The sequence below is a fragment of the Lathyrus oleraceus genome, chromosome 5, assembly GCF_024323335.1.
Source record: "Lathyrus oleraceus cultivar Zhongwan6 chromosome 5, CAAS_Psat_ZW6_1.0, whole genome shotgun sequence".
In the NCBI taxonomy this organism is placed as follows: Eukaryota; Viridiplantae; Streptophyta; class Magnoliopsida; order Fabales; family Fabaceae; genus Lathyrus; species Lathyrus oleraceus.
The window spans coordinates 638,272,912-638,298,673 of NC_066583.1; the positions used below are offsets into that span (position 1 = coordinate 638,272,912).

Below are 25,762 nucleotides of genomic sequence, written 5' to 3' on the forward strand. Positions count from 1 at the left end.
TTCCACGTCATTTATGTTCCGCGTCTTCACACCTTGATTGAGATGTTGATCAACACGAAGTGAGTGGATGTGTTTAGACTATATGGTGAAGGAATCCAAGTGTTATCTCGTAGTTAAAGTCAAGGCTCATTCATTGCACTTTTATTAGTTCCATTGTTTATTTTCCACCTACATCCATGCATAACTAGGAGTATGGTCTAGTTTGGATTCCATAAAAGAGCCATTAGGAAAAGTTCCATCATTGACGTTAGTTTTACTTGTACGCCCATTTGACGAGTCGCTTGTGGAGAAGTTCCACTCCCACTACCTCTTGTCTTTATTCTCTGCCAAGGTTACGTCTTGTGAAATCCTTGTTGCATAAGGTTAGAAGTGGGCATTTCCTAGAAGTTTTATCAGGCGCAATAGCTTTATTCTCGTTTTCAGTTTTCAATTAAATATAGGTGATCCAGTATTTGAACCTGAAAAATAATATAATCACCAACCTACTAATATTTGCATGTACAAAAATGCCTAACAAATGTCTTTTCAACATATTGCCTCATTCCATGCTTTGGTTATCAAACGAATAGAATAACTTGAAGTGACAATACAGAATAAAACTTGAAAACTCATAACATTATTTTATCTTCATATGCAATACAATGTTGTCTGGCTGCATATACAATAAAATACAGATAAATAATCATGGATTATTGACAAAAAAACCGGTTGCTGCAAGATACATTTTATTGTATCTCAACATTTTGCTTAAAAAATGGCTATATATTATCACAGGCAGATAATCTTGGTAACACGTTGAGGAGCGCAGTTCCGATCCATAATGATTTGACGCCCGGCCGAAGAAATTCCATGACCATTCTTTTGATGTATATTGAGTCATTCTGAAATATGAGATCTGCTGGTCCACCCAGGTCACAAGGTCAATACTAAATCTACAGATGACCATTTCCAACATATGCTTTGTGTGACACTATCAAAAAGTATACCTGTGCAATAAGGTGCCCGACTAATAATCAGTTTGAGTTAAACCCCTCATCCAGTGATTATGAGATCAATTTCTATCAAATAAAAGAGAACAATAGCCAATTAAAGTTGCTTCATATATTTCCCATATTCCTAGTCTTGTTACAACTTGTGTAATGTACTAATATTCAAATATCCATTCCTGTCCACTCCACATCATTAATCACAAAATAGCAAAGATGCTAAGAGCGCACCTGAGTTTTAGCTGAAAAATTATCAAATTACAGTCATGAGCTGGGCACTTTCAATCAACCTTTCCTTCAACATATTGCTCATACAAAGAATGATATTTTGCTGGGATGTAATCCTTGAACCTGTTGAGCATAAAATAGCTAAGGTCAACATGATTAGACATCAGAAACTTCAATCTGATCAAATGCCTGAAATCTGTATCCTTCAGTTAATCATGCACAGAAGTAATAAGTTTGAGTGGAAACTTTAATGGAGGGAGAGAATGAAGACCACTCTCAGATACTATACAATTAGCATATATAATGCCTTTGCCCATATGCAATAACAGCAGAGACAAGGTGTTTGCCCGTGTAATACGATTATACATGGCAAAACAAGATAAGAATAGTAACTAGTCTCGAGGACAAATCAAGAATTTTCAATAATAACACTTTATCGACAAATGGAAACAGGGACAGTGCTTCATAACCAGAAAGCACACGTAGTCTATTACAATTTACATACCTTTTAAGGAGAGGTAACCTCTCCGGTCCAGAGAACAATCTAGAAATGCTTAGTAAAACTTCACTAATCTTCAATGTTTTGGTCTTGAGCGCTTTCATATAACCCACAAAGTCTATATATTCTGCAGCACTGAGTTTATCTCGGACCTACAGAGCATGATTTAAACAAATCACCCTTGCTCTAAGAAAGGAACTGCCATATTTGTATAACAAATAGAAAATGAAAAGGAACAAGCAACTTCCAGTTAAACTTCGTGTAATCATTTCAAGAACCAATATCAAAATTAAGATCCTATCTAATCATGTCCTTACAGTTCATGTTCATGATTTCATAGGATTCTCTTGCAGATTGGCTTCAATAATTAATTTATTTAAGTTCCAGTTATTGGCATTCCCTACATCTTGTGCTATAAGCATAACAATGTATGACATGTAATGAAATGAATTTACCTGAGCAAGGAATGCTGATCCTTGGGTTCCATCTGCAGTAGAAGGTGTTGAATCAGCAGGAAGATTGTCTTTTTGTCTAAGAAACTCAGTGTTTCTACTTTGAGAGGTCACATTATCTTTACATTGATCTATATCACCTTGAGCATTTTGACTACCTATATGACAAATCTAATGATTTATCAAGATTGAATTTATTACACATGGAATTTAGAGATGTGTGATGAAAAAAATTCTACCTGATGGTGATTGCTCATTAGAATTTCCAAAATGTTGCTTTAGGTCATACTCCCCTGCTATAAATCTACGCTTCTTGGTAAAACAAGGTGCTATTAGCATATTCTTTGATTTTTCACCCAGTTGACAACTATCACCCAAATCAAACCCATCAGGTTCTTGTGACAGCACAGTCCTCCTTTTATGCAAAATTGTCTCGTGGGTATCACTTGAACTGTCACAACCTACAGTCAACCTACGGTCAGAAGACAGAGATGAGCGATTGGCAGGCAGAATTCTCCCCACAAATGAAGTGTGGCCCTTTTTTGTGTCAAGCAAAGATGAAGCTTTTGAAGTACAATTTGGAGTCATTGGTGTAGGCTGCATGTACAATCATTAACAAACTGGAGTACAAAACAATAGCATTATAATTTAAAAAATGTCTTTACAGTACACAATCAAGGAGTTACCAAAGGTTGCAGAAGTTTTTCCATGTGAAATTTGTCCTTAAAGGGCTCTGATGATGGCATTTTTCCCAGATTCCCTGAATGAGGAAGTATCATATAGTTCAATCATATTACTATATTAGTAGGAAAAAAGAAGACAACGGTAAACTAAGAGAATCTACTCTTTGCAATTAGCCAGATTTGCATTGATGGAAGACTGCAGAAATGGAACATGAAATAAAGCCCAGTATAGAATTATTTTAGGAATTCTTTTACAGCTAAAAGAAGTTGTTGACCGTGATACGATTGCAATTTTAGACATCATAATCAAAGTTAGAACGGGGGTTTGGTTTTCAGACTAAGTCTCAAGTTCCTCCTTCTAAGTTTTCTGATTGGTGTATGAATCCATTTTCTAGTATTTTCTGGTGTTCATGGGCTGGACCTTTATTGTAATGGATTGAGGTACACCTTGTACTCCCCTCATTAATGTTACTCTTTGCTAATAAAAAAAATCTTAAAAAGTTATGTTCAAACAAAACACAAACAATTTATGTTAGGACTCAGTATGAACCATAAAAATACTGAGAAAACAAAACTAGTTTTACAAAATGAGTTAATGATAGGACCCATAAGAATAAATGGGAATAAGGCTAAAGTTGGGTAGACAGTTGGAGCATATGATTTGTACTACTACCTCCGTTTTTATTATAAGTCTTTTTGCCATTTCCACACGTATTAAGAAATATAAATATTGTTGTATGAGAAAGAGAAATTACAGGGGATTTTACAAAATTGTCCCTCATTAATAGTGTGGGAAATATAAATTTAAAGAATGTATATTAGAAAATATAACATTAATGATTCATTGGTATTGTAAAACGATTTATAGTGTCAAATTTGTTGCAGTTGCAGTTGCAGTTATACAACTGTCAGAGTTTGTAACTAACTGAATGCACTATAAATCCCTGAGTAAAACTCAGATTAATAACACAGAAAGTTATTATTCAGAACAGTCTCTACAGCTTTCTTTCTGAAATTCTCTCGTCCCAACTTCTTTAGTTAGTTAAATGAGAATCCCTCAAACAGATGGGTAGATGGGGGCATTTGTCGATAATGAAAAGAATTCGTCATGTTTTTGTCTACAAGGGTTTTAAGTAGCAGGAGCGAGATAGAAGAGGGGTATCCAAAGAATTAGAAAGTTGTGTGAAAGAGAAGGCAGTCTGTTCAAATCAACTTCGTTCAACTTATTAAGTTGTAGGCAACTCATATTTCCCTCCTTATCCTTCACTGGTGAAAGCAGTTAACTATGTTTTAATTACAACACCCACCCTCTATGAAATAACAAAAGTCCAATCCAATTTGCTACAAATTCAACTGCAGATTCAAGAAACAAATAGAATACTTTTGTGTAACAAAAACAAAACTATGAAGGGCCCACGATACAACACAAATAAAGCCAACAAAATATATTTCTAGATGACACTGACCACCATTTTCAGCTTCCAATAGTGACAGCTTTGTAGAACCTCGAGTTCGTCCATCTCGAAAAAAGCGAGTTAGAGTAAAAACAACTTCTCCAAATCTTGAGTAACACTGCAAGATCAGAAATCAGTTAGTAAAAAAAATATGTTACTCAAAAAGACAAACAACGGCACAGACCAACACCTTGATGTGAGGCTGTATCCATTTTGAGAATTGGGACTGGCGATGAGGTTGTGCAAACCTGTAAATTACTCCAAGAATTCAATAATCTCCGGCAGAAGTTGACAAACTAAAGGCTAGATTAATAATTACTAAGGTCGTAGAATAACAAACTATTAAACATAATAAACAATAATTCTTACTAGCATTTTGACATGTGTATCAGTTGACTTTTGTACTTGCTAATGTTTATACTGACATACTTATTTCAGAAAATTTAGATAAAAGAAAAGTTAAGTTCATATCAAATATCATGACACGAACTGACTTTTGATAGAGGGGGAGAGAGAACATCACTCAGAAAACATCTATTTGTTAGGACCAAAACAAACCACCAACTTTATCATTTATTTTAAAAATAAAAAACAGATGGATCAATATTTTTTCCTTTTAAAATGTACTTCTTAAAAGACTCAAAAAAGAGAGCAGAGAGTTACTTATAAGATCTAAAAGTTAAAACCTTTCATCACAAAAAATAATTGCTCCATAGTCATGGCGATGGCGAATTACACGTCCAACAGCTTGATTCACAGCTCGAGAAGCTTGTTGGTTATACCACTCATCTCCGGTTAGAACCTGGTTTAAGTTCCGGAATCCAGATAAATAAGTATATGTACTGCATACAATAGGTCTACAGCATTTAAGCCAAATGAAAAAAATGTAACCTTGAACGACTGCCCTTGTGCTCCAGATTGTTGATCCAAGTATTCCCGTTTTAGACGAACCTGTTAGTGATTGAATCCAATGACTGAATTTTAATAACAATAACATGTGTATACAAAAATGGGTAACATAATGTTAGTAATTGGAAGTTTATTTTATTATTATTAAATGTTGTGTATGCAGTAACTGCTATGTAACTGCTTTAGGTGGTCAGAATTATAAATATAGGGTGAAAGGGAAAAGGGAGGGGATTAGGTATTTTGTATGTTGGTTAGTTTGGGAGAGACTAGGCTCTCTAATTCCTAGAGGTTGGTTTATTTGTCAATTGCCGGATGTAAACAGTTTGCATTATTTGTCAATTCAATAACTGTCTTGCTGGAAGTTACATCTGCAGGCTTTTCCTTTGTTCTAGAGTTTCTATTCTTATCCTTTATTCACATGTTCATCATATCCCCAATATCTATGACTGGTACAGTACCAGTTCTCTAATGTATTGCCCTAAATAAACAACCACAATACCAGTTTGTATCACATAACTACCAGTAATAGGACTATTTAATATCAGAATGCTTAATGAATGCAATAAGATACAAATTTACAATGCAAAACTAAAAATGGTAAAAGATTTTTCATAAGAGAATAGGAAAAGATTAGTAAACCTTAGGATCAATGCTTGTGGCAAATGGCAAACCAGTAATGACCACAGCTCTACCTGCATGATCTGCAAAATCTAATCCTTCGCTTACCTATTAAATAACCATTTATACAAACAAACTTTAGGTTCAGATGCATCAAAGTGGGATACTTAGCTATAAGTTTGCTTTGCAGTACAATTTCTAGGATGATGCTTCTATTACGAACATTTTCCCCATTAAACATTTGATGATTAATTAATTTATAAGATACTCGTGTTTTTGTTGCATCCTAGAATTTTCCCATATATTGCCACATCCCTCCATTCAGCCCTAGTTTTATGGTTGTGTCATACTAGTAGAAGTACAGGCGCACATACAAGTATGTATTACATACTGTAATATGAATGCATATGAAAACACAGTATCATTTCTCCACAGCCACGATTGAGACATACCTTCCCCCGACAAACAGCAAAAAAGACAGCTCCAGATGCAGTGGTGTCGTTCAGCTTAGTTAAGTAGTCCTGTCAGAGAAACAAGGATCCATTTAAGGATAGTTTATTCATCCAGTGCTATTTATGGAAGAATGTTGTTTAACTATGCCACATAAATATCATACCTTAATTGATGAGGCAAACAGTGAAGATTCCCTAGGCTCTATAACTGGTTTTTTGTGTTTGCAAATTCTCTCCCATATCGATGCTGAATTTTCATTACTCTGAAAGTGATAAACCACAAGACATTGTTAAATGAGCAAATAGCAAACAAATTTAAATTTTTCATTAGGGCTTACCATGCTTTTCCAGCACCCAATGCTTTGCTCCAAAAGGTAATAAGATGGGAAGAATACGAGAAGTCCATCTGGGACAATTCGAGCCAAATTTACTGTAAAAAACGGTGAAATTAAGGCAATCAGTAACAATCTCTACTTTTTGTAGCTTTATGAAATTATATCAAGCAGAACCATAACGTAATTTACGTATTACTAACTTCTTGTAATTTGCATTAGTTTTCCTCACTTGTCTGTCTCAATCACATCTAATGCCTTTCTTCTAATAAATACCTAGATAAGAACATAAATCATCAAATTTTCGGACAACTTAAACTCTAACTCAAATTTTCGACCAGTTACACAAAACCATATCTAAACATGAAATATATCCCATATCTTCCTGGGAATGATTCAGTTTCACATACTACTGCAAACTAGAAAAGTTCCTGTGTTACAATATCCAAAACCTAAATTTGTTTGATCAGCATAAAACTGTAATCTAAAGGCCTATAAGGCTAGAATATGGAACCAGGATCAAGCCACACCAAGAATGCAATGCTCCAGTCCATACACAAACAAGATTTCAACTATCAAACATAGTACGACTCCAGCATTTTAACTAAATATGCAGTTTAAGAGTGGTGAGACAGTACACAAGGCTTCATTATAACAAACCCAGTATAGCCATGAGATTGTAACATACCAATTGCATTTCCAAGCTCCTGTTTGTACTCCGTCGTATCACGAGTGCGGTAAGAGGAGTTAAAAGTACGCCCTAAAGGGCCAACCGAAACAACTCCAGCCCATATCTGATTTGGGCCTATTACATGTGGATTTTCCAGACGAATAGGGAAGTCTCTGACTCAATCATAATCAACTCAATTAGTTAATGACACCAATATGTAATAATATTATATTAGATGAAAAACAATAGGCAAGAAAAGGAATTTACAATTTCAGTTCCTCAGCGAAAGAGTCCAAAGGGGATAATGTGCCTGATGTCAATATAATTGATCTAACCCCTTCCTTGGCAAATCCTTCCAAGGCTATTCCTGGATTAAAGCACCACCAGCTGAGTGTCCTTGACACCTGACCTGTAACATAATAAAGTGATATAATAACTGAAAAATGGAAGGGAAATGGATATCTACAATTAAAAAGTACTGTACATGTCCACTGGAAACACGTTAGATTGTCGCAGAATGGAAGAAATATTTGTCATGTATGAGAAAAAGTTCTATATGAAAACTTCTTCCTCAAGGTAACTACTAGTACTACACAACCAAAAGGTCCCATGTTGAACTTATCAATCCTGATTCCAGTATAGCTACACGTGAACCAAAGGCCGAAGATATTTACAGTGCTTAGGATATAGAAAAAAAGCCAAGAGAATATAACCCAAAGTTCTCATGAACAACCTTTTTTGTCATGAAAATATCCATTGCGCAAATATCTAAAAGATAAAAAAAAGTGAGCCTAATAAAGAAATCAAGCAAAATTGATCAATAGGGAGAAAAGTCATAAACAATAAGCTGAACAAGTGCCACAGAAATGATACATCACAGCCAAACATATTAGATAAAAGTTTAAACTTTTAAACTAAAAGTAAATGTGAGAAAATTGGCATAACAACAAATCCGACAAGAGTAAATATAGTTCATCCAAATAAGTCCAAAATTACCTTTAGAACTATTGGCCCCCCAAGCCTCAACCTCCTTCACATGAACCTGTTATTTGCATGGAAATGAAGTTGTAAATTAAGTTATTATAGAACAAGTAAAGCAATAATATACAAACAAGAATTGCCATAAAGAAACAAGACAAACAAGAACAATCCACTGAAGTGTAAATAAGAGTTCAAAACATACACGGTAGTATTTAGCATGAGAAGTTCCTCCGTCCTTGAAAACAATGTCGAGGATATCCTTGATACTATCCAATCTGCAAATGGTGCCAGTTGATTTCTCCTGATTTTCTTCCTCAAGGAGAGTTGCAGCGTCAGCGATTATACTTTTAAGCTTAGAAGCAGTCTTTTGTGTGATATTAAGATCAGCCAGCAGTTCAAAAATGTAAGGCCCAGGTTTGGTGAACCCCAACTCCTTAGATTCAATATGAACCTCAGCAATACGCTTCTCAAGTTTTAGAAGCAGTGCTGCAATAAATAAAAAGTCACCCTGTGCCTGAGATACAAGGAAATATATTGCACAATATTTTCAAAGCACCCTACCAAGAATCTAGAGAGAAAAATAATGTCTTATGTATACAGATGTCTGCCTTGCCAGAAAATCCAGTTAACATCGAAAACTAAATAAGCTTTTTACCTCAGAAAAGTCCCATAAATAATATTAACAAATTAAGTAAAAGCATACATCATGATACTGCCATAGAGAATTGGAACTTATACTAGCATTTTATAAGATATAGCTCACCTCTAAGGATGTTGACCCGAAAAAGAACTCACCTTTAAGGATAGCAAAATCATCTGGGTTTTGTGACTTATCATTTGAGTTATTTCTTCTTACTATTAAAAGGTCAACAACACTTTGGACCTCAGTAATGCAAGCTGTTAGAAGCCAAGAAGGCAGATCAAAGGAGGCTGCGTCGGCACATATCCCTTCCTGCAGAAGGTAACTGTCATTTAGTGATAGCAGGAAATTTTGAATGGCATGAATAAGTATCAATAAGACAATAACGCATTACTAGAGTAGTCAAAAAGACAATATTAAATAAAAGTTTGCCAGGTTCACACTTTGTAGAACACTGTTCTATGCAATAAACATCATTTTTCAATAACTTATTAGTATATATTTTTACCAGGTTGTGAGCTTCATCGAATATGAGTACACTATTGCTCCAAGAAAGTTGCAGAGAACTTCTATACCCTCGATCAATAAGATAGTTGTATGGAGCGAATATTATATCAACAGCCTTGTGAAGCTCCTTTGATAAATAATAAGGACACCTGAAATAAGCGGACAAAGTTTGAAACGGATATCCGAGTAATCAACCATTTCACTTGTTAAAAAAACAAAAAGGATACAGCACAGTTGAGAAAACGTACGGCCCAGATGTCCTGCCAATATTTACCAAATCCTCAATATCCACGGGCTCTTCTCCAAGATTAGGATTGTGCTTCAAATACTCTACATAGAATTTCGGTAATATTCTCAAATTAGGCTGTGTCATAATGATAATACACCAAAATTTCAAAATCAAAATGCAATAACTTGACTAAACACTTTCACAAGTAATTCATAACTGATTCCAATAACCCAACCTACAAAAGCACTATGTCCCATTCTTACAAAACATATGATAAGTACTTATATTGTATGCCAACAAAAAGGTTTTAAAAACTTGCCAGGAACATTTTGGAAATGGTTACATTGATGCTTCGGCTTTGCACGCCTTCGACAGGCAGATCGACAAGCATTTGTTTGTGTTTTTCCGCGAAGTAACTTCACTTTTTCATGAATGCAAAGTTGCTCCCGAGAACCAAGAACTGTCATCTTAGGTCTGCATGCTAATGAAGACCAGATGAGCTTATGCCCAAACACTTAAATCACCATACAACTGTAAACTACAAAGTCAGATCAATTTGCACAAGCCTAGTGAACACTAATATCAGCCAAGACCAGTGAAAAGCTATGAAGCACGGACACGGACACCTCTAGGAGTAGGCGCGTCGTGGTGTCCAACAGGCGTCAGTGTCCGACACTTGTATGACACTCGTACGACATGTGTCGGAAAAGTCAAACAAGTGTCGGAAAAGTCAGACAAGTAATGTCTCCTAAAAAATGGCTTTTTTCTTTGCTTGGACACCCTTTGAATCAATGTCCAACACCCATATGACACTCATACCACATATGTCAGACAATTCAAACAAGTGTTTCAAACAAAAATTTATTTTTTCCTTTGCTTCAACACACCTTTATACATTTTTTAAACAAATCTCGCACACATCTAAAAGAGTTAACATGTATTGAAGCAATGTTATCAATAAAGAATTAAAGAAATTAATTTTGATTAGAATATTTTCAACTCTTTTAATTATAGATGGATAAATGAGACTTAAATACTACCTTATATGCAGTAGTGTCGGTGTCCTATGTTTTTGACATATAGGTGTCGTAGTGTCCGTGTCGTGTCGTAGTGTCCGTGTCGGAGTCTGTGTTTCATAGGTGAAAAGTCGTAAACCCTAATCTGAAGAAAGAAGATACTCCAAGGAAAGTGCTAGTGAATGTCTCAAATTACTTTCTTTGAGGTGAATGATGACAATCAGTCATCATGTAATTTTAGAAGCAATTTCCTTTGTTTTTTTAGTAGTTATCACCGAAGAAATTATGAGTTTTAGAGGAAAAACAAACAATATATGAGAGAAGGACCAAAGATGTCAAAAGAAGAAAAGAAAAGAAAAGAAGTGGTTGTGCGATTTAGACGCGTTTGAATCCATATTTTACAGCACATATTACATCATGACATATGTCTAGTAATTTGATCATATCTTGAGTTTCGTAGCTCCGATTGAGGTGAGACAAACGGCAAAAAGAACTAGCTACTAGAAAAACCGTGCCACGATTAAAAGCCATCATGACATGATGAGACACTTTTTTCCTGACGTCTTTAAAAGGCAAAATTTGAGATTTTGCTTGTGTTGGACTTTTTGAAGAGGATTTTGGCGGCAAGAGAGTGCAAGGAGCTTTAGGAATGGAGGTTTTTCGTCACTGAAGACCAAATTCTAGCTCAAATTTCATGTATTATTACTCTAAACTCAAAGTTATGTTGCTTCCAGATTAGGTCTTGTTCTATGAACCTGTATGGATATGTTGGGACATATGTGTGAGTTTTGTATTATTTGCATAAATTAATATTTCAGTTTTGTTATTCAATTAATCTTGTGTTTAAAGATTTGCATGCGTTAACCAACTCATAGATTGAACCTAGGTTTGTAGGGATTACTGGCCCTAACTCTGTGAACCTTAACCATTGAGTTTCATAACTCTGATTTGTAAAAAGACCTATTGGTTTTAATAATCTGATAATTTTACAACTTTTGTTCATTGCGAAACCCCCAATTTTATATTTTAAATACATGTTAAAATTGTTTTGTTAGAATACGACAATCCTTGTGAAGACGAAACATTTTATTACTTGCGATAATTTTTAGTACACTTACTAAATATTCATCAGTGAAATAGTGTACATTCTACATGACAGACAAAAAGAAAGCAGTATATCATAGATACAATAGATTGGTGACAACAACCAAAAAAAGAAGTATATCATAGAAACAATAGATTGGTCAATTATAAGCTTTAGTACTAAAAAGATCATCCAGTATATAATTTGACCTGTAAGATGTCCGTTTCAACTCTTGAATAACTTGACGTATCTGACTGTGGGTGCGTGAAGCATACACAATTGCAGGAAATTTTGAAGCCCCGGACTGTGACAAAGAAATTTCAGTTTTACCCTTATCACTGGTCTTTAAGCTTAAACCAGTTGTGAAACTGCCCAAACTCTTCCGCCAGGCTAAAGTAGCACATAGAAGACACAGCGTTTTTCCAGTTCCTGTGGGACTCTCCAACAATGCATTTTTTTCCTGTCATGCCGAAACACACAGAAACATACACAACATCAAGAAATATCCATAGCACAATAAACACTTGATTAAACTTTCTAGAATGGCTTAATTAATAAGTTCTTAATTAAGCTATTTGCACAAACACACCAAAGTTTCACTACTGATCAATCGTGATCTGGATTATATTACAACAATTGCAGACAGCTCTCTTTTTCATGATTCTTGAAGAAAAAGCAGATTATTAAAAATAGCTTAAATAAAAAGCGCGGTGATTGAGTGAATAATTCGCTACCTCCTGAAGCGATTGCATGACTTTATCCATGTAAACGAGCTGAGAATCATAGGCTTCATAGGGGAAATCTACGTCGACTCCCCTGACATTGTACGTCGGCATTTTCTTGGTTCACTCTTGAAACCGTATACACAAATGAATAAAATACTATTCTCACAAATTTTGTATGTGTAAATTTGAGTGAAAAAAAGAGAGACGTGCTGAACCCTAATTTTCGCACTGGCTACTGACTGTTGATAGAGCGATATATTTTCCCGCCAACGCCCGAGTTAAGCTAAACGTCGTCGTTCTTAAAATCCCGTTCTTTGTGTTTCTTTTTTCTATTACACTAATATCCCAATCCAAATTTCCAACACATTCTCATTTTCATTATTTTATTGTATTTTTTTTCCTCAATAATAGATTTTTTAACACTAAAATATTTCAATTGATTTTCTTCTTATCGAAAACCTTTTTATTTTTCACTCAAATTTCTCTCTCTTCCACTTTCTCCTCAACTATTGTCATTTCTTTTTCCATTTTGCTTTCACATTGCTTCTTTTCACCATCTCTCACACCGCTCCAATTTCAAATTATCGATTTTTGCAGGTTTATTATATGTTTTCTTCTTTTTTTATCTGTATTTATTTCCTCTTTTTCATCTTTGATTCAAAATTTTATTAATGAATTTTGCATATGGTGCAATGGACAATATTTGGCTACATATCTACTTTTTCTTCTTCAAATTTATCGATTTTTGCATATCTATGATTTGTTTTTTTCTTTTTTAATATGTATTTATTTGAGCATCTAAAATTTATATACATATGAATTGTCATTTTACCTTAATCTTTATGATTTAATTCTTTGATTTCTAAAGTTTATGCAATCTTGGTACTTGATTCTAAACTAAGATAGATAATGAATGTCTTCTTCACATTCTCCTCCTTTTTTATGATGCCAAAACATATTAATGGAAAGTTTTTGTTTGATATTTGATTGCTCCCTATATCTCGCATATATCCCCTTATCTTGCATACCTCCCATTTTAATTTGTAAGTTATGTTTTTGTCTTTGGTAGCATGAAAGACAAAAAAAAAACAACCATTTATCTTCTCCCTATTTTTGATAATATCAAAAAGAAAAATAGTAAAATACAATAAACATAATATACATGGGAGTGATACATTAGATATACAAATACTTATCTTATTCACAATGATGTCAATGTTGATATCAAAGTGTCAATCTTTCTCACATCATTTTTAATTCAACGAAGTTTTTATCCTATCATATGGTCTTGTATCTTGAAAAATCAATCTTAATTTGACAGTTATTAGCATATGGTCTTCAAGTACCCACAAAACAAGATTAAAAATTCTTTCTATGTACCCAATATTCTTTGGGTCCTCTTGGGTTAGTTCCCTTCCTTATCCATACATACTTACCATAAGGAATATCATAGTTTCGTATGTAGCAAGCATTAGGAGTATGACCTTTTATATTACACTAAAAGCATGTATGTCTAAAAATATTATTCCTTTTATAGACATAAAAATGATTTCTATCATAAGACCTTTTAGGGAGAACTACATTATCCACTTTCTTTGATTCCACATTGTTGAATTTTGTGTCATCTTTAACAAATATGTTTTGGCTTGTACTTGGTTTATTAAAATATGAATACACAGGCTCATTTTTACTATTTGAGTATCTTTATTTACTCAACAATTCAACATGCAGTAATTGTTCATCTTTTGAGTTAAAATCATGGAACTAAACCAAGTCATTGCGAAATATAGATGACAAGAATTTCAATAAGATTTGTTTTCAAAAACCAGAAAAAGAACCAATAGAAACATATGACTTGGACTGAAAAGAAAAAGCATTGAGCGTTGAGTCGTTGTTTTTCTTCTTTGATATAACTTAAAGCTCCCTTCGTCCATTCTTCGATTACACTCCCTCTCTCGCCGCTGCAATTTTCGGCCATCACCATCATTGAGTTTTCACCTTCATCTCCCTGCTTGTGTCAGTATTCCTTTTCCTCCTTAAAACTCCACCACCTCCACCTTGTTTTTCTTATTCGGCAACCCCTTTCCAGAACATCTTCGTTGTCTGCTCACCCAACCTCCACGCCATCTATTTTACTTTCTCCACAAACCAACCTTTAACCATCTGCTGCAAACCCTTCGACCTCCGACTACACCTTAACCTCACTCGTCATTCATCCCTATGTTCAACCACATTTAGCCATCCAAACCTCATTGTGTTGACTTAAAAGCTCGTCTTCCACCCTCATTCGAACACCCTTTTCCACATCTCAAACTTCCAACCCTTTTTTCGTCTACTTTAACCCCGTTAACACAACCTCGCGTGATCGTCGGTCCATCCTTATCATCGGAGAACACATTACACTAGCAAACCAATAAAACTTGTTTTTCCTTCCAAAACCATCTTATCTCCTTTTCCTAAATCGCCCTTAGCCACCATTGACCACCTCCAAAACAGCCATCACCAACCACCACAAAAATCTGGTCGGTCGCCACCATAGTCAACTTCAACTCACGTCAAACGCAATAACTCAACAACTTTGTTCACTCCATTACACAACTACAACATTTACAACATAAAGTATCACGCAATGACAACATCAATTTGTCCGGTAACATTTCGGTCCGAGAACATCATTGCAATTTTGAGTTTGTTTGATGTTTCAATTATGTTTTGCTATTTTTTTCGTTGGGTGTGGTTGTTTTATGTGTTTGAGTTTTGTGTTTTTTGTTAGGGTTTTGTTTTGCGTACGCTGTTTCGGTTGTGTTACGTGATTATTTTTGCTATTTTGAGCATTGTAATAACCTTGTAACATTGTTGGAATAATGAAAAATACACATTATGATGGTTGTCGTTTGCATTTTTTATGATTAAATTGGGTAAATTTATAGGTTCTACATAATACATATGTCGTTACTCCGCCGAAATTTAGATCGATATATTGATAACATTGTCAATGTGTATGCAGGTTAATTTTACTTGCAGTGTAGCGTTACATTCTGCGTGTTTTGTTGCATTATGTTGTAATTCGCGCGAGTTTTTTGCTTTGCATTTCACTTTGTTGAATTTTGGTTCTTGCATGGTTTTGATCCATCTTGTCATGATCACGTTAAGCGTAGCAAGTTAATGATTGATTTTTATCGGTTTACGTGTGACATTTTATTTGGTTGCTGTTGTGTTTCGATTCAATTTTGTATGTGCATTTGATGGTTTAGCATAGCGATAATCCGTACTTTTGCTTCTTACCAATTCGCGCTTCGACATGCAACTTTTGCTTTCACGATGTTATATTTTGTTGCTTCTCGATTTTATTTGCGATGATTGCGTTTGTGCTACCAATTTGCCATTCGATTTGCATTAAGATATAATAATCCAACTTCATTACATTTAAATTGAATATGAATATCTTATGATAACTTTGCATGTCTTCACGTATGCAACATTGATTCGCGTCTCTGCATCATGATTTTAATTCGTCCATGTTTCAGTTTGCTTTACTTTTTCGATTCATTTATGATGGATGTGTGATGTAAATATTTTGTATGCTCTTGTATCCTTTTGTCTTGTTGGATGCCTTATATATTTCAATTTGATTTTTTTATGGCGTTAGATTATGCCTTGTGCTAAAGTTCACATCACTACGCTTGAATTCACACCCCTCACAGTCCAATTTGCACTTTTGTGTTACAGTTTCTCACTTCCCGTTCATTTCAAACCACTTTTTCCATTGCTTCATGCTGTGAAAACGATACCGGAATAACAAGGTATAATTGGTTACTTGATCGACAAAAAACCCATAAGGGTAGAAAAAAGGGAAGTAAGAAGAACACAACAAGTTGGTTATAAACTGATATTCTTTACTTTCTCTTTAAAATAAAATTACAAGTGTTACAGAATAATAAATAACTTCTCTCACCCTATTTAGGATTTGTGTTGTGCAATTATGAGATGTTAGTATGCTATTTATAAGCAAACTAACACACTAAACTAATGGGATTTTACACACAGACTCATTACACAAGTTAACTTGTAGAATAAGCTAACTTAAACAATTACACATAACAAACAGGCACAATTCAACATGCTAACAATCCTAGCATACTTTGACTACAACATGTGAACAGACTTCGACGACATACTAATGATCATGTCGGATTTTTGAACCAAAAAGTTACTCTTCGACCATACTAGAGTTCGATCCAATATCTCACAAATCTCCACCTTGGAACAAACTCTATGACATTAATGGAACAAACTAGCTTTCTTCATGCAGCTTTATGAACTTCATACAGTGGAAAAACTTGTAACTTGGTAATGTCTTTGTGATCATATCAGCAGCATTGTGATCTGTCGAAACCTTCAGCAGCCTCACATCGATGTGCTTGGTTTTCTCATGATATGCTGAGTTCTTCGACAGGTGTATAGCACTTTGACTATCATATTTAACAGTGATAACTCGACCTTGAAGTTTCAGCTCCTTAATAAAACCTTCAAGCCACAATGTTTCTTTCACAGATTCAGTGAGGGCGATATATTCTGCTTTAGTGGTTGATAAGGCAACAACCTTCTTAAGTGTTATTTTCCAACTAATTGTTGTGCCAAACATAGTGAACGCATATCCATAAATAGTTTTTTGGGAATCCATACAACCTACATAATCATAGTCGACATAACCTTCGATTTTTGCGTTACTATTTTCACCATATGTTCCACCATAAATCATGACTTTGTTCAGAGACCCATTTATGTACCTTAGAATCCATTTTAATGCTTTTTAGTGAGCCTTTCTTGGATTCACCATGTACCTGCTTATAAGACTTATTGCATATGTTATGTCGGGTTTAATACATACCATAGCATGAAAAGGATTTCCAGCTAAATAAGCTTAATTTAGTCATGTTAGCATAAGAAGGATTTCTCAACTAAATAATCTTAATTTAGTTAGAGGCCTTCCAAATCGGAAGTTCTATTTAGATGCTCTTTGAAGCATGTCAGAAAGGCAGGTTTTCTAAAACTTCTTTCAAAACAAAAAATGTTGTTTCCACCTCCAAACCATTGGAACTTCTGCACATTTACCTTTTTGGACCAGTGAAAACTGCTTATGTCAAGGGTAAGAAGTATGGACTAGTCATTGTTGATGATTATAGCAGATGGACATGGGTTAAGTTTTTAAGACATAAGGACGAGTCACATTTTGTGTTTTCAACCTTCTACTCTCAAGTGCAAAACGAGAAAAACTTTAGAATTGTTAAATTCGTAAGTGATCATGAAGGAGAATTTGAAAATAAATATTTTGAAAAACTTTTTGATGAAAATGACATTTCCCATGATTTCTCCTGCCCTGGAACTCCATAAAAAATGGACTTGTAAAGAGGAAGAATGTGACTTTGCAAGAAACGGCAAGAACCATGATCAATTAGACTAATGTGGCTAAACACTGTTGGACAAGGCAGTTAACACAACGTGTTACATTTAGATTAAGATCTCCATAAGATGTATTATGGGTATGACTCCATATGAATTATGGAAGAATCAGAAGCCCAAAATTTCTTATTTTCATCCTGTTGGATGTTTTTGTTTTATGTTGAACACTAAGGAGAATATGAACAAGTTTAATTCTAAGGCACAAAAGTGCATCATGTTAGGATAATCTGAACGCTCAAACGACTATAGAGTATATAACATCGAGACACATATTGTTAAAGAAATAATCCATGTCAAATTTAATGATAAGATTGACTCTGAAAAGTCAAAGCTAGTTGAGAAATTTGCAAATTTAGAAATCAAGTATTCTGAAGTAAAAAACTCTATAGCTAAAGAATCATAAGTAAATGACTATGAAAATATTCAAACAGAAGTTGTTGAAGTTCATACTCCTTTGAGGAAGCACATACAAAGATTCCCGCACTTTGAGGAATTGAGTATGAGAGATAAATCTGAACCAATCAGAACCAAATCCTCATTCAAACCTTCTGAAGAGACACTTATGGGTTTGGTGTCCCTTATAGAAACTACATTTGTTGACGGAACGCTTATGGAAACTAAGTGGATTATGGCAATGTAAGAAGAACTGAAGCAATTCTCCAGAAATTGTGTGTGGACTCTTGTGTCTAGATCCAAAGGAACTCATGTCATTGGGACAACGTGGGTCTTCAGACTACAACCTTGTTCAACAAGAGGGGATTGACTATACATAGACCTTTGCATCGGATTCCAGGTTAGAGTGTATTCGTTTCTTAATTTATTTTATTGTTAATCATATCATCATGTTGTATCTGATGGATGTTAGGAGTGCATTTATGAATGGTTACATAATCGAATAAGTATATGTACACCGACATACTGGTTTTGACAATAATAAAAACCCATATTTCGTCTTCAAACTAAAAAATCATTGTATGGTATGAAACAAGCTCCTAGAGCATGGTATGAAAGACTAAACAATTTTCTTTTAGAAAATAATTTCACCAGAGGGAAGGTTGATACAACTTTGTTTTGTAAAACATTCAAAAATGATATCCTTATTGTTCAAATCTATGTGGATCATATCATATTTGGTTATGCTAATGCCTTTTTGTGCAAGGAATTTTCCAAGTCTATGTAGACAAAATTTAATATGAGTATGATGGGAGAACTCAAGTTCTTTTTGGGAATTCAGATTAATGGATGTCTAGAAGGAACATATATCCATCAGAGTAAATATACTAAAGAACTTATGAAGAAGTTTGACATGTCAAAATGCAATATAACAGCGGCTCCTATGCATCATACATGTATCATTGAGAAGGATGAGGTAAGTGCAAAGGTAGACCAAAGGGTATACAAAGGTATAATTAGTTATCTGTTATACTTAACTGCTTATAGACCTAAAATTTTGTTTAGTGATTGTTTAGTGTTTGTTTATGTGCTTGCTTCCAATCAGATCCTAAAGAATCCCACTTAACAATTGTTAAGAGGATCTTCAAGTACTTGAAAGGTACTATTAACCTTAACTTGTGTTACAAAAAATCAAAAGAGTACAAACTAGTGGCCTATTGTGATGCTGATTACGTTGAAGATAAAATTGAAGGAAAAAGCACTTCTGGAAGTTGTCAGTTTTTAGGAGACAACTTGATCTCATGGTCTAGCTAGAGACAATCAACCATAACACTATCAACTGCTGAAGCTGAATACATTGCAGCTTATGGATGCAACACTCATATGTTCTGGATGAAAAGTCAGCTAGAAGATTTTTAGATATATGAGTGTAACATTTATATTCTCTATGATAACACCTTTGTTATTTGCTTATCTAATAATCCCATTTTACATTATAGAACTAAACATATTAAGATTAAACATCACTTTATACATGATTATGTTTATAAGGGAATTTAAACTTAAAATTTATTGATACAAACAATCAATTGGATGATATCTTTACAAAACCCCTTGCTGAAGATAGATTTGTTTTCGGTTTGAAGAATTTAAACTTGGATTTATGTCCATAATGAAAAAGATGATTATCTCAGAATGTTTAATTTCTCATATTGGTTTAATGGGACTCTGAGATATTTTGACTTTGAACATTTGAATCTTCTAAGGTGAGAAGGTTTCATAAGTTCAAAAGTATCAAGCCAGAACTTGTTTGGTTAAATATTTTATCTTCTGGATACTGAACATATTCTGCATTAATTAGCTGTCAACCAGTCTTGGTTAGTGGAACGATTTTAAAGACAACTGTCTTAGAAAACTGAAACACTTATGAACGATTGAGTGACACATTGGGTGAATAAATTTCTTGGGATTAGGTAAATCTTCACGCTTTACCCCTTCTTAGAGCGTGCATTATTCAAGAAGTTATTCTTGATTGTAAAACCCTTATATAAACTCATTTCACTCTCGTCACACACTTTCGCTATATTCACTTCCTACACTTTATCTATTTCAAACTAAATGTTCTCTACAACCCAAAACCCCTTGTTCGCATGTTCTCCACAATGGATTCTTAACAACAACTTATTTCAACTACTCAAGAAGATGTTCATGGTTTGTCGTCACAACAACAACAACAACAACAAACTCCTCATCTCCTTAAAATTAGTTCTTCACAATCTGATTCGGTATCTGTTCAAGAAGTGATATATGAAGAACCTTATGAAACCCCTTAACCCACCTTAACAACTCCTGTAAATGACTTAGAAGTTCTTTGTGAACTGATGATTGATTTTGAGAATCTGAAAGAAAAGGGATTTGACCTTTTAAGTGATGTAAAATTTAAAGGCTCAGAGAAGTATTTTGACTGTCTCCATGGTACAATTTTCTTTCACTTGGTTAGAGAGTTTTGGACTTATGCCAAGACTTTAGTTTTCCAAGTTGCTTCGTTTGTTTTAGGAAAGAAGATAGTCGTCACTGAAAAACTGATTGCCAAACTCATTGGACACGATAGGTCTGGAGTGAGATATCATCGGATGGTGGAAAAAGGTATGATCTTGTTGATATTTCAAAAGTAATTTTCACTTCCGGAGTTCACTCCAATAATATGAAGGATCTTTTACCGTATATGAGGATTTGTGCCAAAATTCTTATGGGGTGTGTTCATCACAGAAAGCCAACGAATTTTGTTGACTGCACCAATGGTGATCAACAATATGTTTTCTACTATATTGCTACTGGGAAAAAGGTGAACCTCCATTCACTTCTCTTTCAATACCTAAGGGTCATGGTGAAGGAAATCATAGATGGTATCAATAAGAAAAGGAATTTGACTCCCTTTGGAAGGTTGATATTAGAGATTCTGATATAGAGTAAGCCGATAGACTCTATAACAGAAGCTCAAATCACCAAAGAGCTATACCTTCAGGTTGGAAAGATGTTCAATGCCAAAAGAATGAAGAACATGGGCATTATATCTGAACTGACAAGAAACCATGCCTAAGTTTCCAAGGAAGATATCTTCATCAGAAGGATCCCTTTAGAAGACTTTCCAATATTCACAAAGCAAGATCCTCTGAATGTTTTGATATATGACCCTGCTAGCTGTCAAGCAGGTGCCCAAGATAAAGCTTCTAAAACTCCTTATAAAAGAAAGATGAAGAGTAAGAAGCATTATGATGGAATGTCTAAGAAGGTTAAAACTTCTAGTTCAATTAGGAGGACTTTAGGCACTTATGCTGAAGAACTATAGTTGCGATTGCTACTCCTTTTGTTGGAACTGTCTCAAGTAAGTTTGTTCCTTTTGAAACTCAATTTCAATTTGTTGATAATAGTTCATCCTTTACATCTACCATTAATATTTCACCTACCCTGAATCCAAACACGTTTGGTTTTATAACCAGTCCTCATCAGACAACTTCCATAACTACTCATGTTGAAACTACTCGGTTTGAACAAGTTCTTTATGAATAAGTTCTCTCTAAAACAATTCATGTTGAACCACCTGTTTATGCTTCCTAAACCATTAATCCAAATAATGCCATTACACTTCCCACGCCATCACTTTCTGAACCCCTTACATCCATTATCATACATACACCTCAACCACAACTTCCACTATCCCTTTTATCCCAAATTAGTCAACTATAAAACGCTCATTCACCAATTCAATATGAAAACCAAGAACCATAAAACATCACTCACTATAAACCTTATGACTCTGACTCTTATTTTGAGTTATATGTAATGATCATTGTCGTCCTTGACAAAACACTTCGTCTCTATTCTGACAAACCCCCCTTTTAAACCAACATTTGTCCCACACATTTGGATGAATTATTCATGCAGTTTGAAAATGAGGTTGTTGCCAGAATGAACCTTCTCACTGAATTTTGCACCTCTAATGCAAACCTCTATAAAGTTCGTATTATGTGTAAAAATTTCAGAAGATGGATTGATTTCAGTTATAGGGAGTTGTAATTCCTTTGCTTAAAGGATACTCAAAGGAACTTCCATGCCAGGTATTAGGTTTGCAAGCTTCAATGTTGTACCATAATGGGGGAGATTGTAAGAACAAGATTTAGTACTGCATCTGACCCTTAGTTTTGATGATAACAAAAGATTATCTCTTTAGAGAATAAATTTGTACCATAATGGTTTTGTTTAGTGTGTAGATTTTGCTAACAAGTTCTGATTATGAAGATTTGGCGAGTGGTGTCATCAGATTATGGACTCAACATACTTTGACTCTAAAGAGATACAAAAGTGTGCTTTACAAGATTATGTCAAGTTTTGAAACGCTCTTAAACAGTGGTTCTGATGAACGTTTATGCCAAAACTTCTGAATATGACTCTAATAGAAGAGCCTTCGAAGGATTGTCAAGCTCTCAAGATTATGTGCTCTCGAGTTACGAATACCAAGTTTTTTAGACTTTGAAGATAAGGTTGTGAAGACTCTGAATACAAGGTTCTGAAGACTTTTTACTCAGTCTTGGTCCTTTTAAATGCTATTCAAAAACATTTATTGAGAAGCCTCTGAAGATTAGAAGATAAGATCAAATGGTTTTACGTGAGAAAAATAGTACACAGTACAAGTGAAAATGCTAATTCCACTACACTGATTTTTTGGAATAAGGATTGCACTATTGTACCATCTTGTATCCCACCTTTGCAGTCTGTTATGCAAGGTGTCAACTCATTTGTGAAGATGTTTGTCCACATCCTCCAACAAATCTTTTCTTGCATATATAAGGAACACTTAGAAAAATGAAAGGATAATTATTTTGAATGATGATCCAATATCTCACAACGCTTTTGCTGAACTAAATATTATTATTGTGAATATAAAAAAGAAAACACACATAGAGCTTTTGTTCATTCTTGTGTGATAAATTCATTGTACTCAAATTTATGCAATCTGCTTTCTTAGATGCAATCTTGTAAACACAATTCTTGTATCTCATTGATTAAGTTTGTATTCCTTAAGAGATTAGGGTTTAGTCAGGATTCTCAAGAAGACATTTACGCATTGTCTTTGTGTGTCTATAATCAGTTTATTATAGTAGATTAAGTCCTTGTTAATAAGGAAAAATCACATTGGCGGGTGGACCGGGCTAAATTCATTAACAGTGAACCAGGATAAAAATAATTGTGTTCATTTATTTTTGTTCTTGTTTCATCTTTGAGTGTTTTGGGTACGAAAAGTTTTGATATTCGAAACCCAATTTGAACTCCATTTTCTTGTGTTTCTTTTCACCTTCAGAAATGACAATTAGAGAATAACACTATGTGAAGATTGTTACAACATATAATTTATCCTTAACCACCCATAGGCCCCCCAGTACACCCACACCCTCAAAAACAAATATTTAACTACATCTCACAACATTTTAACACAAAAGTATAAGAGAACAAAAAAAGTCAAATACAAACTTAAATTGCTTTTGACTAGTGCGTTTTGTAACGAAGAACTTGAATCCTATATATAATATTGAACTCCCCATTCATTCACACAACTAAGAAATGCAAGACTTCGAAGAACTTGAATCCTATATATAGCCTGGACACTTTCTTCCTTCACAAAATCAAGCAATGTAAGACTTATTCAACATGTATATTTTCAACCAACCCTAACAATCTCCACCTTTATTGAAAATAATACATTATCTCTCATTATCTTTACCGACAATCATACTTAACCCTAAAGAGTATCAACATGTATATTTTCAACCAATCGCAACAAAGATGGAGATTTTTTAGCACCTAAAGTTTATACAAATGAATTGATATTGTGTACCTTACTTCACGATAAATTTCTTTTGAATTTCAAACCTTCTTAGAACTTTGCAAGCTTGATTATTGGGTTGGAGGAATTTTCTTGAACCTTGATTGAGATCTTTATCTTTTTATGATAGTCATTTATCTTCATCAAAATTATATTCCAAGTTAAACTTGTCTTCACAAGGCCATCCCCATTATCATAACGTTCCTTTACAATGAACTCGCTTTCACACTAGGTAATACTTGATAGTGGAAATTCACAAGAATTAATAACTGATTTTCACAGACGACGCATTATTCCAGATTAGAACCACAATTATGCTTGAATTATGATGTTGGATTTCTGATGCGGTGCTCCAAGTCTCTGATACGGTGGAACACAAGAGTGGACCTACAAGGGTAGAGTGAAGTATGAAAAATGTGTATACCTTAGGTCCTACGCGCGTAGAGGTATTTATACCCCTGAAGCGAGTGACCATTAGGCTTTTTTAAGAGTTGAGACAGACTTTCCCTTATCAGATATTTGGCCGATCCAAAACAATACCAAAGTCCAGCGACGTCATGCCTTAGAAGTAGCAGAGTAAATGTAAACTATGAAAATTGTGTTGGTCACATATTGCAACGTTAGAGAAAATAAAGAAAGTGAAAACAAGATTTTTTTTTGGAACAAAAATAAGCCTTTTAAACTTTGAGGAATCTTTTATAAAATATACTACTAATAAAAAAATAATAACACGCCGAGCAATTAACCTGTCATCGCCTCAATTAAACCTGACACCCTATATATTTTCATAATTGTTTATGAAGAATTTTGAATAAAAAATGTGAATAAAATTTATGTTAGTTCATTCTAAATTTTCGTTAAAAGATCAAATTTCTGATAGTCTATTTTTAAATTTTTAAATTTTAAATTTTTAAAAAAATCCGTTATTGTCTTATTTTTCCAGTTTTTTTTTAAAATTTCAATAGTTCAGATTCAATAAATATATTTTTTTAACAGAAATTTTTGATAATGTAAAAAAAAATTCAAGTATTTTTTTAATTTCGATATTTCTTCAAATATTTTTTAAAAATATTATTTTTTATTAGAAATTTTAATAAATTCTGGGAATTTTTTTTAAAATTTCTGATAAACATAATAGAAAATTCAATTTTATTTATTTATTAGGATTAATATCCATTTTTTTCCAAGTTTCATTTCGAATTTTGTATATATTTAAATATTGTTAATAAATAGTGAGTTGTGCCAAGTTTTGAAGCATATTTAAATAAAAAATATTATAAATAAAAACTTCCAAAAATTATAAAATCATTTAAATTTTTTTAAATATTAGTCATTTCTATAGTCTTAGAAGCAAATTAGGAAAAATAATGTGATTTAGTTATTTAAATTGAGAGGTATTTTAATAATTTGAATTAATTTGAAGGGTAGAGATCTAATTGGTGTGAGAAGTGAGATTTCCTATTTGATTTTCAGAAAGGCCCAAATAAGCCCAAGTAGTGGTAGATTTCGAGAAAGTGATTCATTCGGTGACCGAGTGTGGACTGTGGAGTGGTAGATCAT

General features: G+C 34.0%; 1 protein-coding gene across 1 annotated transcript; it reads right to left on the bottom strand.

The window, feature by feature from the left end:
• Positions 1 to 594: 594 nt before the first annotated feature.
• LOC127087504 (regulator of telomere elongation helicase 1 homolog) lies at positions 595 to 12,778 on the bottom strand. Its single transcript, XM_051028391.1, has 24 exons — positions 12,475 to 12,778; positions 11,950 to 12,200; positions 9,960 to 10,114; positions 9,660 to 9,741; positions 9,413 to 9,560; positions 9,060 to 9,216; positions 8,467 to 8,750; positions 8,280 to 8,325; positions 7,551 to 7,692; positions 7,302 to 7,456; positions 6,620 to 6,711; positions 6,446 to 6,544; positions 6,282 to 6,350; positions 5,851 to 5,937; positions 5,194 to 5,253; positions 4,989 to 5,104; positions 4,493 to 4,550; positions 4,315 to 4,420; positions 2,852 to 2,925; positions 2,405 to 2,762; positions 2,169 to 2,323; positions 1,720 to 1,865; positions 1,218 to 1,337; positions 595 to 986 (listed from the first exon to the last, which is right to left on the bottom strand). Exons 1-23 carry the CDS (start codon positions 12,574 to 12,576, stop codon positions 1,268 to 1,270), a joined length of 3,012 nt encoding a protein of 1,003 aa, XP_050884348.1. The 5' UTR covers positions 12,577 to 12,778; the 3' UTR covers positions 595 to 986; positions 1,218 to 1,267.
• Between the last annotated feature and the right edge of the window lie 12,984 nt (positions 12,779 to 25,762).

Excerpts from the sequence above, each read along its gene's own strand:
- LOC127087504 (XM_051028391.1), bottom strand. The coding sequence starts at position 12,576 with ATGCCGACGTACAATGTCAGGGGAGTCGACGTAGATTTCCCCTATGAA. Across the intron at positions 12,201-12,474 it reads TCATGCAATCGCTTCAGGAG|GAAAAAAATGCATTGTTGGA; the intron begins GTAGCGAATTAT and ends TCGGCATGACAG. Across the intron at positions 6,351-6,445 it reads TGTTTGCCTCATCAATTAAG|GACTACTTAACTAAGCTGAA; the intron begins GTATGATATTTA and ends TTTCTCTGACAG.